Source organism: Cherax quadricarinatus, chromosome 3 (assembly GCF_038502225.1).
Source record: "Cherax quadricarinatus isolate ZL_2023a chromosome 3, ASM3850222v1, whole genome shotgun sequence".
In the NCBI taxonomy this organism is placed as follows: Eukaryota; Metazoa; Arthropoda; class Malacostraca; order Decapoda; family Parastacidae; genus Cherax; species Cherax quadricarinatus.
This window is the reverse complement of record NC_091294.1, coordinates 20,828,862-20,845,843: the sequence shown is the minus strand read 5'-3', so window position 1 is coordinate 20,845,843 and position 16,982 is coordinate 20,828,862. Positions and strand designations below refer to the sequence as shown.

Below are 16,982 nucleotides of genomic sequence, written 5' to 3'. Positions count from 1 at the left end.
GATAGGGAGTGCAATAAGCTCTTATGGGACAAAATTCATAAGGCATCTAGATATGAAAATGTGATATTGGGAGATTTTAACTTTAGACAAACTGACTGGAACAATATGACAGGAAATCTTGAGTCTAGTGACTTTCTTGACACAGTTCAGGATTGCTTTTTAGAATATGATGTGACAGAACCAACTAGAGGAAACAATCTGCTTGATTTGGTTCTTGCCAACAAAGATTCACTAATTAATAATCTTGAGGTTAATGATGAGCTTGGGGAAAGTGATCGCAAATCACTTACTTTCAATATATCATGGAATTACCCAGATAACTGCAATCAAATCTCTGTCCCAAATTTTCGCTTGGCCGACTTCATGGGACTGAAAAATTACCTGGGTGGGCTAAATTGGGATGTCCTGACTATGGGTCAGGTAGGTGATCTTGGTTGCCAATATGACGTCTTTCAGAACATAGTTCTAGCTGCCCAGACAACTTATGTTCCGAGTAGGGAAATCAGATCTAACAAAAATGATCCCAAATGGATGAACAATAGATTAAAACATCTCACTGGTCAAAAGAGAGGCATATATAGGAGTATCAAAAGGGGGATGGGCAGTTAAGAAATTAATATATTCAATTAGAGAGAGAAATAAAGAAAGGAATAAGAAAAGCAAAAAGGGATTATGAGGCTAAGGTCGCAAGGGATTCAAAGACTAACCCAAAAGGGTTCTTTCAGGTATACAGAAGTAAGATTAGGGACAAGATTGGCCCACTTAAGAGCAACTCTGGTCAGATCACTGACAGTGATAAGGATATGTGTGAAATTCTCAATACCTACTTCCTCTCAGTTTTCACCCAGGAAAATACTAGCGATATTCCTGAAATAATGGATTATGTGGAACAGAATGATGATAAACTATGCATGATTGCAATAACTAGTGACATGGTCCTCAGACAAATAGAGAAACTAAAACCTTACAAATCCCCAGGTCCTGATGAACTGCTTGCAAGGGTGTTAAAGGAATGTAAAGAGGAACTTAGCATACCTTTGGCTAATCTTTTTAACATATCACTACAAACTGGCATAGTGCTTGATAAGTGGAAAATGACAAATGTAATACCTATTTACAAGGCAGGTGACAGGTCCTCGGCTTCGAACTATAGACCAATAAACCTTACCTCCATAGTGGGAAAATTTATGGAATCAATAATTGCCGAAGCAATTCGTAGCCATCTTGATAGGCACAGATTGATTAATGAATCTCAACACGGTTTTACGAAGGGGTGTTCCTGTCTTACGAATTTACTAACTTTTTTCACTAAGGTGTTTGAGGAGGTAGATCATGGTAATGAATATATTATGTATATGGACTTCAGTAAGGCTTTCGATAAAGTTCCACACCAGAGGCTACTGAGGAAACTTAAGGCACACGGAATAGGAGAAATTTTTTCCTGGGTAGAGGCACGGCTGACAAATAGGCAGCAGAGTGTTTGCATAAATGGGGAGAAATCAGAATGGGGGCACATCACAAGCGGTGTTCCTCAGGGGTCAGTGTTGGGCCCCTTGTTGTTCACAATTTACATAAACGACATAGATGAGGGAATAAATAGCGACATAAGCAAATTTGCTGACGACACAAAAATAGGCCATCCAGTTCATTCTAATGAGGACACTAGAGCACTCCAGGATGATTTGAATAGACTGATGCAATGGTCGGAGAAGTGGAAGATGCAGTTTAATATTGACAAATGCAAAGTTCTAAATGTTGGACAGGCAAATAACCATGCAACATATAAACTAAATAATGTAGATTTTAATACTACTGATTGCGAAAAGGATTTAGGAGTTCTGGCTAGCAGTAATCTAAAACCAAGACAACAGTGCATTAGTATTTGCAATAAAGCTAACAGAATTCTTGGCTTCATATCTAGAAGTATAAATAATAGAAGTCCTCAGGTTGTTCTTCAACTCTATATATCCTTGGTTAGGCCTCATTTAGACTATGCTGCTCAGTTCTGATCACCGTATTACAGAATGGATATAAATGCTCTGGAAAACGTACAGAGGAGGATGACAAAGATGATCCCATGTATCAGAAATCTTCCCTATGAGGATAGACTGAGGGCCCTGAATCTGCACTCTCTCGAAAGGCGTAGAATTAGGGGGGATATGATCGAGGTGTATAAATGGAAAACAGGAATAAATGAAGGGAATGTAAATAGCGTGCTGAAAATTTCCAGCCAAGACAGGACTCGCAGCAATGGTTTCTAGTTGGAAAAATTCAGATTCAAGAATGATATAGGAAAGCACTGGTTTGGTAATAGAGTTGTGGATGAGTGGAACAAACTCCCGGGTACAGTTATTCAGGCTAAAACGTTGTGTAGTTTTAAAAATAGGTTAGATAAATACACGAGTGGGTGTAGGTGGGTGTGAGTTGGGCCTGACTTAGCTTGTGCTGCTGGGTCTGGTGCCGTTCTCCTTCCTTGAGTGGAGGTGGCCAGACTGAGTGGGTCATTGGGATAATCCAGGGGGGTGGGTCATTGGGCTAATCTGGGAGGAGGGGTCATTGGGCTAATTCCAGGATGGGGGGGGGGACATGGACCTGCTCTGCATGGGTCAGTAGACATGTTGCAGTGTTCCTTCTTTCTTATGTTCTTATAAAACTGTGCCACAATTCATCAATTGTGCCAAAGAAACTCGTGCTAAATGACAGTCTACTGTATACAACAGACTGTATTTCTAGCCATTCTCACTTCCTGGGCAGGTGTACGTGGTGGGTGATGGGTTGCTATGGGTGGGCATCCGTGGTAAGAGGGTAGGAAAGAGTTCGAGGACGGGAGTTGTGAGGTGGGGGTGTGGACTGGGAGATGGGGGGGGTCCATGGAAAGAGGGGAGGGGTGTAAGGTGGAGGACTGGGAGGTGGGAAGGTGGCCTGGGAGGTGGGATCCATGTTTAGAGGGTGGGGGGTGCAAGGAGTGGGGGCTGGGAGATGGGGTTGTGGGCTGGGTGGTGGGAATCCGTGGAATGGGGTGGGGGTGCAAGGAGGGGCTGGGAGGTAGGGATTTGTGAAAAGAGGGTAGGGGTGCACATGGTGCTTGTGCAATTTGCTCCCAAATAATTACACCATAAATTGTACACTGTCACTTGGGATTAATTATGATTGTACTCTTATCCACAATCTCAGTTCACTATATCACTGCCTATTCATATCCTTTTCCCTCAGTATATCACTTATACGACATTTCAATATTCATCTGATTGTATACTTACACTTCTCTGTCGACCTCTGGCAATAATTATTTGCTGGTGGTGTTCTTCCCACGTACATATTCCATATACTATACACTGTGTATTGGGTATTTGTAAGATTGTTGTAATCCACAATTTAAGATCATTGTATCACTGAACATCAATACTTCGTCACTCACTAAATCACTAATGACGAGATGAGGAACAATCCTTCAGAATACAACAACACATGTAGGGATTTTTCTGTAGAACATCAACATTAGCTATGCAAATGTAGAGGAATTAAAGTACTTAGCTCTGTTGCTGAACCAGCTACATCTAATGTATTTTGGCATGGAGTTGTTTATTCGGAGTCTTCAACACTGTTCTTCTTGTGAGCCTTGATCAAATAGTGTTAGCACATTGGTTTTGTATAATTTATTAGATAACTTAACTCGAGCTATTGGAAGAGCAGTCAATTAAGACTTATCTCTCACATTTAATGCGGTTGTTTGTGGACTTCCTGTTTCTGTGGAAGTTGTCTGTTCCTTCAGCATAAGTGCTTGAGCATAATGCTGTACGGTGTATAACCTTACATTTAGAATACTTATTCAGTGAGCATTTACCTCCCTTGTGTTCACCTAAACACTTAGTGCACCGTTTCAGCTGTTGAACACACTGTTTCTGTGCCTCCAGTGTTGTGTGTTGATTACAATACAGTGGACCCCCGGTTAACGATATTTTTTCATTCCAGAAGTATGTTCAGGTGCCAGTACTGACCGAATTTGTTCCCATAAGGAATATTGTGAAGTAGATTAGTCCATTTCAGACCCCCCAAACATACACATACAAACGCACTTACATAAATACACTTACATAATTGGTCACATTGGGAGGTGATCGTTAAGCGGGGGTCCACTGTACCGTGCCCAATGTGTTCCATCACAAAGTATACATTTTAGAGTATGTTTGTGTGACAGTTTGTTTACCATCTGTTGTATTTACATAGGCTTTCCCATTCTGTGATTTAATGGGGATAGGTATAGTCTTTTTATACTGAGTTGAAGGTTTAGTATCCACAGTAGGGTTTGTGGATTTATCATGTCTCGTTGCTTGCATGCAAGAAACTATAGCTTGTAAGCCATTATTAATTTCTTCAAAAGTGAAACAGCATTTGTTGAATATATTTAATCGTTCAATAGTTTGTGGTGAAAGCTTATCCTGTACAATACCATTGATAAATCTATCACATTGCTTTAGGTCATATTTAGCATCTAGAGATCTGAGACTATTGTCTGTGATTCTAAATGACTAAGTCTGCAAAACAATGTCTTTGAAGCTTCAAGCTTGAGATTCTGACTGCATGTCTAACCCTGGCTTTGTCAGCATCAAAGAACTGTCTGACAAGACATGTAAGGCTATCTAATAATTGCCATTGACCACCTGAAATGACTTGAGGGTTCTCCCTTCACAAGACATTTAAGATAATTGAACTTAGCGATCCCATCAATATCGGTTCGTAAATTTACTAGAGACTAAAACCCACTAACAAACTCTTGAAAGACAGGCAATGACAATGTAGGAAGGCCTGGTAGTGATATGTCATTTGTGGCATGTGTAACAGGTGTTTCACCACAAGTTACAATAGTTCTTTGTGAAAGAATTCTGTAGCAGGCACAAAATCTTTCTGCCCACTTTTCTTGCTGTGCACTAAATGTACTCGAAACTCGTTGAAGTTCATTGTCAGACAGGTGTGACACTAAGAAGTCACTTTCATAATCTGAATTAATATTCTTCAAATGATTGGAAAGAAGACTGAGTTTTGCTTCCAGCATGTCAAAATTAACCCTTTCAGGGTCTGTCCCGTAGATCAACGGCTTTACGTTGAGTGTCCAAACCGTAGATCTACGCCAAAATTCTAACGCCGTCAAATTTAGCGCGAAAACGCTCATAGGCCTACATGTGAGAGAACAGGTCTGCGTGGTGGGTGTGCGCCATAAACAAAAAATCTAGGCGCCCGCATAGCATTGTGGGAACGCCGGCTCAGTTACCCTTGTTCACCATGCCTCGTCGCAAGTCAGCTCTCACACCCCGGAAAATTGGGACTCTCCTCTTCCTATCTGATAGTTCTGACACTGATGGAAGTGGAAATGAAGACAAATTCTACGGCTTTGATCAGTTAGTGACCAAAAAGAATGACCAGGATATCGATAATAGTGCAGAAAACCCTAACGATCCTCAACCTTCTACCTCTGGTGTGGGCACTCGTGACTCATGGTCGGTTGTTCCTCATCGCAAGAGAAAACTAATATTTTCGCGTGGCCAGGCCTCTGACTTCAGTAATGATGATGATAGTGACGTGGACTGTGATTTTATTGCGCTCAACGATCAATTGAGTAGTGATAGTGAGGAATCATATTCACCAGTGAAGCGTCGGTATGTTCGCCACCGCATGCGCTCGGGTAGTGTACCCTATGCTGTGCCCAGGGGACGGAGTACATCCCGGAGTACATCCCGTGGCCCAACACCAGTTTTAGGTAGTGATAGTGAGGATGATGTGGCTACACTTGGCATGGATAGACCACAGGCATCAGTGGATGGTGTTAGTGGTGATGGTAGTGGCACCGCCATGCGTGACTCACGAGGCCACGCTGGGAACCATGCTGCTGACTCATCACTTCAAGGACAAAGCAGAGCGCCAGCCACCAGCCCACCACAACCACAACCACCCGCACAACCAGCCTATGATGTCCAGTATCCACCAGCAAACCGTATGTGGGATTGGCAGCAAAATCCCAATGTTGTTCCCAAGCCTCACCTCTTTGATGATTCTCAAAGTGGAATTCTACCTACTAGTCCCCTTGGAACCACGGCCAATGAACTGGAATTCTTTGAATTATTCTCTGACCAGCCATTGATGGAAATTATTGTCAGGGAAAGTAATAAGTATTTTGAGTACACCATGGCAAATACAATCTTATCACCACAGTCAAGACTACACAGGTGGAAAGAGACGACTGTTGCAGAAATGTATTTGCTTTTTGTAACAATAATGCTTATGCCTCACGTCTATAAGCATAATATAAAAGCATACTGGTCCACAGATCGGCTAATTTCTACCCCGGTCTTCAGTGAAATCATACCAGTGAACAGGTTTATCTTACTCTTACGTATGTTGCATTTCTCTGACAAAACCAGGCCTGACAGAAGTGACAGGTTATACAAGATTAGAAATGTTTTCATGTATCTCAAACAAAAGTTCAGCACATACTTTTATCCATTCAAGAATCTTGTAATTGACGAGTCTTTGATTTTGTTCAAAGGTAGACTGTCATTCAAGCAGTATATACCGAGCAAGAGGAAACGCTTTGGTATAAAACTGTTTGTACTCTGTGATTGTGACAGTGGCCTGGTGTTGGATATTGTTGTATACATGGGTAGTAAAACATTGAAAGATACCAAGATGCTATTGGGTATCTCAGGTGACATAGTGAGAAACATGATGGCACCTTATCTTGGTAAGGGGCATTCATTACATACCGATAACTGGTACACAAGCCCATTACTCAGTGATTTCATGCGAGTGAACAAGACAGATGTGTGTGGCACAGTGCGTTCTAATTGTAAACATATGCCCAGGCTCAACGCAGGTGCTCGTGGTGATGACGTGCAGGTGTTTACTGCCAATGACATCATGGCATTACGGTGGCATGACAAACGAGATGTCACATTGTTGACAACCATTCACCGTAATGAAATGCAAGACAGTGGCAAAGTTGATCGAGTGACTAATGAACGTATTCGAAAACCAGTGTCAGTGATTGATTATACACAAAACATGCGCTTGGTTGACAAGTGTGACATGCAGATTGGTTTTGTTGACTGTGTTCGTAAGAGTTACAAGTGGTACATGAAACTTTTCTTCCATCTCATGGACATTTCAATGCTCAATGCATATAATATGTACCAAATAAAGACTGGCAACAGACCACCGTATGGTGAATTTTGTTTGTCTGTTGTCAGAAAACTCATAATGAAGTACCAGGTAACAACACGTGTTATACAACATGGTCCTCGAATTCCTCAGGATATACCCAAGCATTTGAGGAGAGAAGGTGATCATTTCATAATACAGCTTCCTTCAACTCAGAAGAAATTTGCTCAGAAGAGATGCATTGTCTGTGCACAAACAAAACGACGGCAACAAAGACGCAAAGACACTCGGTTTATGTGTGAGGAATGTAAGGTGCCTCTGTGCATGGTGCCTTGTTTCAATGAGTTCCACAAGCTCCAGCAGTTCTAAAACCATGTCCAGTGATTGTAAATATGTAAATATATGATAGAACATTAGTATTATACAAGATTTGTGCATGTTTATTGTAATAAACAACAGTGGTAAACAATAATATGATAATAACTTTAGTGCAGTTATTGTGTTCAATACAGTGAGTTTATATATATACATTATATACAGTATTGGTCTCTCAGGCCCCAAATGTTAGTAGGAATAGAAAAAAATTGGAAAAGACAAGAAAAAACAACTAAAACCACAAAATAATGTAATGCGCGTATGTGGAATTCGTCGATGTTGCCGCCACCACATCATTTTTGACAAACTTCTTGGCACTGTATCTCGGTAAGTACTGATCAGATTTTTTTTTTTTGTCTTATTACCTTCACAAAAATATGCTCTTTAATTCTGTAAGAAAAAATAATTTTTTTTTTTTTCAAAATTTCTTGGACACTGGAGCACCACTTCAGATTTTGGCCTTGGACCCTGAAAGGGTTAATATTTGCATTCTGAGTCAACCCTTCACAGACATTAAACAAATCTTCAACTTGCGTAATTTTCATCTGCACTATACTTAGTGTGTTTACAATCTTCACAGCAGTGAACAGAGAAAAGCTTGTTGTGATTGTCAGTAATAATTGCATCAGCAACACTACTGACCTACTGACCATGACCCTGACCTTGGAGGGTACACAGTGTACATATGGCTGAACCTTGATATCAGCTGTTGATGCTGGTATAAGCTTGGGACACTGCTGAGTCATTGTAAGATACTATACACATCACACTGTATACAGCACACATGCATATTTCTTAGACATATAAATGTCACTGTCAATATATAAAAGCTTAAACTTAATATAAACTTCCTTTAATATTTAAGAGACTTTGTCTATAAACTATAAACACTGTGTAGATATACATTCAGACAAACTGACTGCCAGTCTGGTTGTTATTGCTGTGTGCACAAGTTGAGGGCAGAGCGAGAGTGAATGATGGGTAAGCCAGCCCCGCTGGGTGCCCCGTTTTCTATTGGGTGATGGGCGAGTGCCTCTGGGGGGACTCTGAGCTGGGTAAGCACCTCCAGTTTTCTATTGGCTAGCGAGCCAGCCGCCTCTTGCTCACCATTCTCTTTAAGTGCACAGACTCCAATATTTTGATTTACTTTGTAAAACACCAGTTTTTAAGTTTTTCCTCAAAGGACCTTGGCTCATAATTACTTCTACACTGTATTACAAGCTTTTGGACCACTATGTGGCCAGTATCTGGTTCGAAGGACCAACTTGTAGGGATTCGTCTGTAGAACATCAACATAAGCTATGTAACTGTAGAGGAATTAAGGTACAGTGGAACCTCAAATATCTAACTTAATCCATTCCAGGAGTTAGTTCTAAATTCGAAAAGTCTGAAAAGCAAAGCAATATTTCCCATAATAAATAATGGAAATACAATTAATCCGTTCCAGAAACTCAAAAATATTCACAAAAAAAATACATTTTATAGAGATTATAGTTTTACATACACACAACAAATATAGTGTTAAATTATGTATTAATAAATTTAAATAAACATAAAATAGCATTTTACTTACCTTTATTGAAGACTGGTGATGGCATCTGGAAGATAGGGAGGAGGAGAGAGGGAGTTGGGGTTAGTGTTTGGAAGGAGACTCCACCTCCATGAGAACTTCAGGTATCAAAGCCCTCTCTGGGATTACTTCCCTTCTCTGCCTTTTAATGCCAGTAGGACCAGCTTGAGAGTCACTGGACCCCTGTCTCACAAAGTAACTGTCCACAGTCCTCTGTTTCTGGTGCCTCTAAGATTTTCCTAAAATGGGACATGGTTCTGTCACTGAACTTGTTGCAAAGATTGTTTGTTTCAGCTTGCTCAGGGTGATACTTCTCCACAAACATTTGGACATCATTCCACTTGGACATAATTCCACTTCTGTATTATTTCCTTCTTCACATCTATGGTGTTTCTCACTTTCTTTATCACAGGGGTGCCACTAGCAAGTTTCTTTGGGCCCATTGTAGCTTATTTCACAGTCCCATAAGCACTAAACACAATGAAATAATCGTAAAATGTTTGAATGAGAGCGCAGGTTAGTGTTCACTCAAGCATCAGCATAACCAGACTGGCTCACGGCGCCTGCGTGGGGACGCGGACAGAGCGGGCTGCCGGACAGGTCCGGTACCCGGTGGTGCGAAAATAGGGGAAAGTTCGATAATAGGGACAAAGTTGGTTCGAAAAAAGCGTTCTATTTTCGAAGAGTTCGATAACTGATATGTTCGAAATTTGAGGTTCCACTGTACTTAGCTTTGTTGCTGGATCAGCCTTCTGCAGCTGCACCAAGAAAACTCCTCTGACATGCAACAGTTGTTCTACAACCCTGTTATAGAAATATATATTGAGAAATATAAGTGAATGATTGCCCCAAAGGAGCATATGGCAATATACATTCAGTAACTGAATACTGAACAGTGCCTTATTTACTTATATTTTTTGGGCTCGATGGCCAGTGGGTAACCAGGTGTAAAATAACCTTGGCTAGGTCATACCTTAGCTCTTAACTGCATAGTCAATTGAATTAAATTATGCCTAAGCAGATTTACCTGGGTATATGTATCAGACCCTTAAGGGTCACACAGATATCCACTGTCTTGAGGGAAGAATGGTGTCTTTTGAGGAATGTCACACATCCTCCACTCAGTCTGGAAATTTGTAACACTCGCACTGTCACCATACTGTTCTCCAATACTTGTCCTTCATTCACTGTACTGTCACTACAGGAAGCCGAGCACACTTCTCTGTAATCTTTCTACAGCACATATGGAGATTGTCTGAGAGGTTGAGACTGAACTGTTATACTTCCTTTGTTATGGTCAATGCATGTGCAACACGGTCTCGGACCAGTTCTTATTTCAACCTGCTGGCCCCTGCCCCGCTTTAGCCGCAGCTGCCCTCGGCGTCTCTAGTTCCATAAAGGATATGCTGATTCAAGCATTATTTCCCTTCCTTGCTAAACTGCAAGAGGAAGCAATACAAAATGTTTGATTTCTTGTTGTCTGAGCATAGACGTCAGTGTATATGAGCAATAACTTGTACATGAATGGGTGCAGGTTTTTTTTAATTGTCCTGCTAAGGTATGAGATTAATTTTCCTCTCATTAACCCACCCTAGATTGCAACACTGGTCAGCCGTGATGTGTCTTGCTTGGCACCCGGGTACAAACATGTGTCACAAATCAAACTTGTTGATCAGAAACAAGAGGCTATCAGCCTCTCTGGAGGACTGAGTCCCTCAAGGACTGAAAGGGGCTGAGAGAGGACAGATACCCCCTTCTTCCTGGAGAAAAATTTCTCCATAATACGACCACTGCATGGAAACACTTAGGCCTAGTTCACAACCTGCACTCCTACACTTTTACTAGCAATTATATCTTACATTTTCCTGCGGTTAAAACCCTTAAACTGTCCAAACGTAGATCTATGTTGACGTGCGTAGTGCTCCGATTGTAGATCTAAGTTTTTTCATAAGAAAGGATGTAAAATCAGATGTAGACTTATGTCTGGAGCGCTACGCACTTTGACGTACATCTACGTTTGGACAGTTTTAAGGTTAACAATAGTCCTTTTTCATTTCTTAGCTTTTCTGCTCTTTGAACTTATGCTAATCCCTGAGCTTTCTTTTTTTCCCCTCACTGATAAACACTCACTGCTAGTCACAAACCAATTCCTGAATGGCACCCTCCAGTAACAGCCATTATTCTGAGGCCTGGCATTCTACACTTGGCACTATAATCTATTTTTTTTTCTTCAGTGATCACTGGTATTTCCTTTATGTAGGTTCAAAAGAGTATATGCACTTTAAGGTTTGCACATGCCTATTTTCCGCACTCTGGCCTCTCTTGGACCATCAGAGTAATACAATTTTGACGGAGCTCAAACATACATGACTTCTTCACCCACTGATACAAAAAATGTTTGGGGCTTTAGCTATAATTTTAATGTCAACTGGACTTAGTGCATGATTATGAGAGAGTGAATTTGGATAGTTGAGTGAGGTAGTCTGACCAAAGGACTCTTCTATGAACATCCCTTATGTTCACAAACTTACTCTTGAAATTTCTGATAGTACTTCCTACATCTCTAATATCAAAATTCAAAAAAGTTAAATGAATAACTATATTTGAGAACAGAGGGGATGCAAAAGGATCCTAAACCTGAAATGGCTATGAAAATATTGAATTCTTACAATAAATATTCTATGAGGATATACTTAGTCTTTCCCACCCGCCAAATTATAAATCAAGCTCAATCATCCTAACATTTTAATTCCATATTAAAGAAAGTTCTGTACCAACACTTTTCCAGAAAGTGCTTTGCCTTTTATCATAGGAAAAAGATTTAATTCTTACCTTTGGTTTGGGTGTATCTTTGGGCTTGACAGGTGAAGGCGAGTCAGGTTGCTGTGGTAAATTGTCCGTGAAGAAACGCTGAATACTAAGCAAGTATGGCAGGTGCAGCACAAGAACAAACCCAGAGATACGTACATCCACTGGAAGACACAGTGACTTCTTATTTACTATATACAGTATTCACACGTTTGAAGGTTTGAAATGAATATTGATTTGGGATATTTTAAATCTCAATACTCCAGTTACCAATGGTATTTAATAATAATAATAATAATAATAATAATAATAATAATAATAATAATAATAATAATTAATAATAATAATAAATAATAATAATTTTTTTTTTCAACAAGTCGGCCGTCTCCCACCGAGGCAGGGTGACCCAAAGACAAAGAAAATCCCCAAAAATAAAATACTTTCATCATCATTCAACACTTTCACCTCACTCACACATAATCACTGTTTTTGCAGAGGTGCCCAGAATACAACAGTTTAGAAGTATATACGTATAAAAATACACAATATATCTCTCCAAACTCCCAATATCCCAAACCCCTCCTTTAGAGTGCAGGCATTGTACTTCCCATTTCCAGGACTCAAGTCCGGTTATATAAAATAACCGGTTTCCCTGAATCCCTTCACTAAATATTACCCTGCTCACACTCCAACAGATAGTCAGGTCCCAAATACCATTTGTCTCCATTCACTCCTATCTAACACGCTCACGCTTGCTGGAAGTCCAAACCCCTCGCCCACAACACCACCTTTACCCCATCCCTCCAACCTTTTCAAGGATGACCCCTACCCCGTCTTCCTTCCCCTACAGATTTATATCTTTAGATCTTATATATATCTTTATTTACTACAAGTACATGAACATGGTATACAGGCCTAGCTGTCGTCAATGACATACTACTATATAGAAAGCCGCTTGTTATGCTGAGCATTTCGGGCAAATTGGGTCAATTTTGTCCCAGGATGCAACCCACACCAGGCAACTAACACCCAGGTACCCATTTTAAACTGCTGAGTGAACAGGGACAGGGACAGCAGGTGCCTTATGGAAACACGTCCATAATGTTTTCCAGCCGTACCGGAGAAGATTTGAACCCCAGACCTCAGTGTGTGACGCAATCGAGCTACGGGACACCATAAATAGTTTTCATAACAACATTCAATGGTTATGGAGAGAAAATTATTCGTACATAAATTTATATTTTTTCTCTCCTTCAGAGTGGCCATTGTTTTAACACATTATTGAGTGGTAAGTTAACTAAGATTAACCCTTTAACTGTCCAAACATAGATCTACATTTTTTCAACATTTGAAAGTACAGTAGGGCCCCACTTATACGGTAGGTTAGGTTCCAGGCTACCGCCGTAAAGCGGAAAACGCCGTAAAGTGGAACACCCTTTTTTTTCCTTATAAATGCATACAAACACTAGATAACAAGTTTACACTAACATATATTAAGTTAGCACTAGAACCAGGCATCAAAAAACAATAAAGAAGTACAATACACACATAGTGCACTCATTACTTACCTTAAAATATTTATAGTCTTAATCTAGGGTGAGACAAGTAGTATTTATTGTAAGAAATCAAGTGTGGTATGTATGGTAGCCAGCCAGGCTACCATACCAGGCCAACCCACCCACACATACTATTCTATGATATTTAAGCATCCCAGAGCGATAAAATGTATATACAGTCCACTCATTACTTACCTTAAAATATTTGTAGTTTTAATGTAGGGTCAGGAGAAAGTAAATGAGATAAAATGAATAAATGAGAGAGAGAAAGAATGAGTGCATGAGAGAAGACAGGCGCAGAGTTATGTAAACAAACCAGGCGAACTTAAGTTTTGTAAACAAACAAAGTGTACACGTCTGGTTTGTGTACAAGTTACATTGTGTACAGGTTGTCTCTACATTGATATGGTAGAATAAATAAAGAAGAACACTCCCATTCTCATGTAGCATCATTTTGAGAAGAAATGATACTCTGAGTGAAGGCAATGGAAATAAGTCACTCTGACTTTTTTGGGTTATCCTAGGTTCTCTACACATATGTTGTTATGTATGATAATCTATGTAACTGTATTTGTGTATACCCGAATAAACTTACATACATACGAAAGGAATAATTTTCTACAGTTACCCCCAGTAACACATTTTCTATGTTAGATTAGAGAAAATGTTATTCTTGCCGTCACTTGTACAAGTTATCTGGCTACCACATCTCATATTTATGTTTATTTATTCTATTGTGGGGTGTATTTATCATCTTTTTATGTTATGTATCGTGTTTATTATATAATTTTGAAAAAAAATATCATGGATGGATTAATGAAAATGCGTATATTAACGTAATATACGACATTTAATGAGACTCGGTGATTATTATTATTATTATTATTATTATTATTTCTAATATGGCGTCACTTGTACAAGTCGTCTGCTACCACATCTCACATTTATGTTTATTTATTCTACTGTGGGGTGTATTCATCTTATTTATATGTTATGCATCGTGTTTATTATATAATTTTGAAAAATGAAAATGTGTATATTAACATAATATACGACATTTAAATGAGATTCGACGATTATTATTATCATTACTAATATGACGTCTGGAGACACAAGACACTCTTACTGATTTTAATGTGTACCTGCATGCCAGCACAGCGTGTAAGTTTATTTAGGTACAGGTATACATAAGTATAATTATCAGAGTATATATAAAATGTGAAAAGTGGATGTGAAAAGTGGGTTATAATAAGCGTGTATGCACCTGGAGAAGAGAGAAGTGTAGAGGAGAGAGAGAGATTTTGGGAAATGTTGAGTGAATGCGTGGGGAGTTTTGAATCAAGTGTGAGAGTAATGGTGGTTAGGGATTTCAATGCTAAAGTGGGTAAAAATGTTATGGAAGGAGTAGTAGGTAAATTTGAGGTGCCAGGGGTAAATGTAAATGGGGAGCCTTTAATTGAGCTATGTGTAGAAAGAAATTTGGTAATAAGTAATACATATTTTATGAAAAAAAGGATAAATAAATATACAAGGTATGATGTAGCACGTAATGAAAGTAGTTTATTAGATTATGTATTGGTGGATAAAAGGTTGATGGGTAGGCTCCAGGATGTACATGTTTATAGAGGGGCAACTGATATATCGGATCATTATTTAGTTGTAGCTACAGTTAGAGTAAGAGGTAGATGGGAAAAGAGGAAGGTGGCAACAACAAGTAAGAGGGAGGTGAAAGTGTATAAACTAAGGGAGGAGGAAGTTCGGGTGAGATATAAGCGACTATTGGCAGAAAGGTGGGCTAGTGCAAAGATGAGTAGTGGGGGGGTTGAAGAGGGTTGGAATAGTTTTAAAAATGCAGTATTAGAATGTGGGGCAGAAGTTTGTGGTTATAGGAGGGTGGGGGCAGGAGGAAAGAGGAGTGATTGGTGGAATGATGAAGTAAAGGGTGTGATAAAAGAGAAAAAGGTAGCTTATGAGAGGTTTTTACAAAGCAGAAGTGTTATAAGAAGAGCAGAGTATATGGAGAGTAAAAGAAAGGTAAAGAGAGTGGTGAGAGAGTGCAAAAGGAGAGCAGATGATAGAGTGGGAGAGGCACTGTCAAGAAATTTTAATGAAAATAAGAAAAAATTTTGGAGTGAGTTAAACAAGTTAAGAAAGCCTAGGGAAAATATGGATTTGTCAGTTAAAAACAGAGTAGGGGAGTTAGTAGATGGGGAGATGGAGGTATTGGATAGATGGCGAGAATATTTTGAGGAACTTTTAAATGTTAAGGAAGAAACAGAGGCAGTAATTTCATGCACTGGTCAGAGAGGTATACCATCTTTTAGGAGTGAAGAAGAGCAGAATGTAAGTGTGGGGGAGGTACGTGAGGCATTACGTAAAATGAAAGGGGGTAAAGCAGCTGGAACTGATGGGATCATGACAGAAATGTTAAAAGCAGGGGGGGATATAGTGTTGGAGTGGTTGGTACTTTTGTTTAATAAATGTATGAAAGAGGGGAAGGTACCTAGGGATTGGCAGAGAGCATGTATAGTCCCTTTATATAAAGGGAAAGGGGACAAAAGAGACTGTAAAAATTATAGAGGAATAAGCTTACTGAGTATACCAGGAAAAGTGTACGGTAGGGTTATAATTGAAAGAATTAGAGGTAAGACAGAATGTAGGATTGTGGATGAGCAAGGAGGTTTTAGAGTGGGTAGGGGATGTGTAGATCAGGTGTTTACATTGAAGCATATATGTGAACAGTATTTAGATAAAGATAGGGAAGTTTTTATTGCATTTATGGATTTAGAAAAGGCATATGATAGAGTGGATAGAGGAGCAATGTGGCATATGTTGCAAGTATATGGAATAGGTGGTAAGTTATTAAATGCTGTAAAGAGTTTTTATGAGGATAGTGAGGCTCAGGTTAGGGTGTGTAGAAGAGAGGGAGACTACTTCCCGGTAAAAGTAGGTCTTAGACAGGGATGTGTAATGTCACCATGGTTGTTTAATATATTTATAGATGGGGTTGTAAAGGAAGTAAATGCTAGGGTGTTTGGGAGAGGGGTGGGATTAAATTATGGGGAATCAAATTCAAAATGGGAATTGACACGGTTACTTTTTGCTGATGATACTGTGCTTATGGGAGATTCTAAAGAAAAATTGCAAAGGTTAGTGGATGAGTTTGGGAATGTGTGTAAAGGTAGAAAGTTGAAAGTGAACATAGAAAAGAGTAAGGTGATGAGGGTGTCAAATGATTTAGATAAAGAAAAATTGGATATCAAATTGGGAAGGAGGAGTATGGAAGAAGTGAATGTTTTCAGATACTTGGGAGTTGACGTGTCGGCGGATGGATTTATGAAGGATGAGGTTAATCATAGAATTGATGAGGGAAAAAAGGTGAGTGGTGCGTTGAGGTATATGTGGAGTCAAAAAACGTTATCTATGGAGGCAAAGAAGGGAATGTATGAAAGTATAGTAGTACCAACACTCTTATATGGGTGTGAAGCTTGGGTGGTAAATGCAGCAGCGAGGAGACGGTT

At 39.6% G+C, this 16,982-nt stretch overlaps 1 protein-coding gene across 2 annotated transcripts in view; it reads right to left on the bottom strand.

The window, feature by feature from the left end:
• LOC128706587 (intermembrane lipid transfer protein VPS13C-like) overlaps positions 1 to 16,982 on the bottom strand; it is a 288,856-nt gene that overhangs the window by 95,571 nt on the left and 176,303 nt on the right. For both annotated transcript variants that reach the window (XM_070090626.1, XM_070090633.1), the window contains one exon: positions 11,930 to 12,069. In XM_070090626.1, coding sequence (XP_069946727.1) covers positions 11,930 to 12,069 — 140 coding nt within the window. The remainder of the gene's footprint in view (positions 1 to 11,929; positions 12,070 to 16,982) is intronic.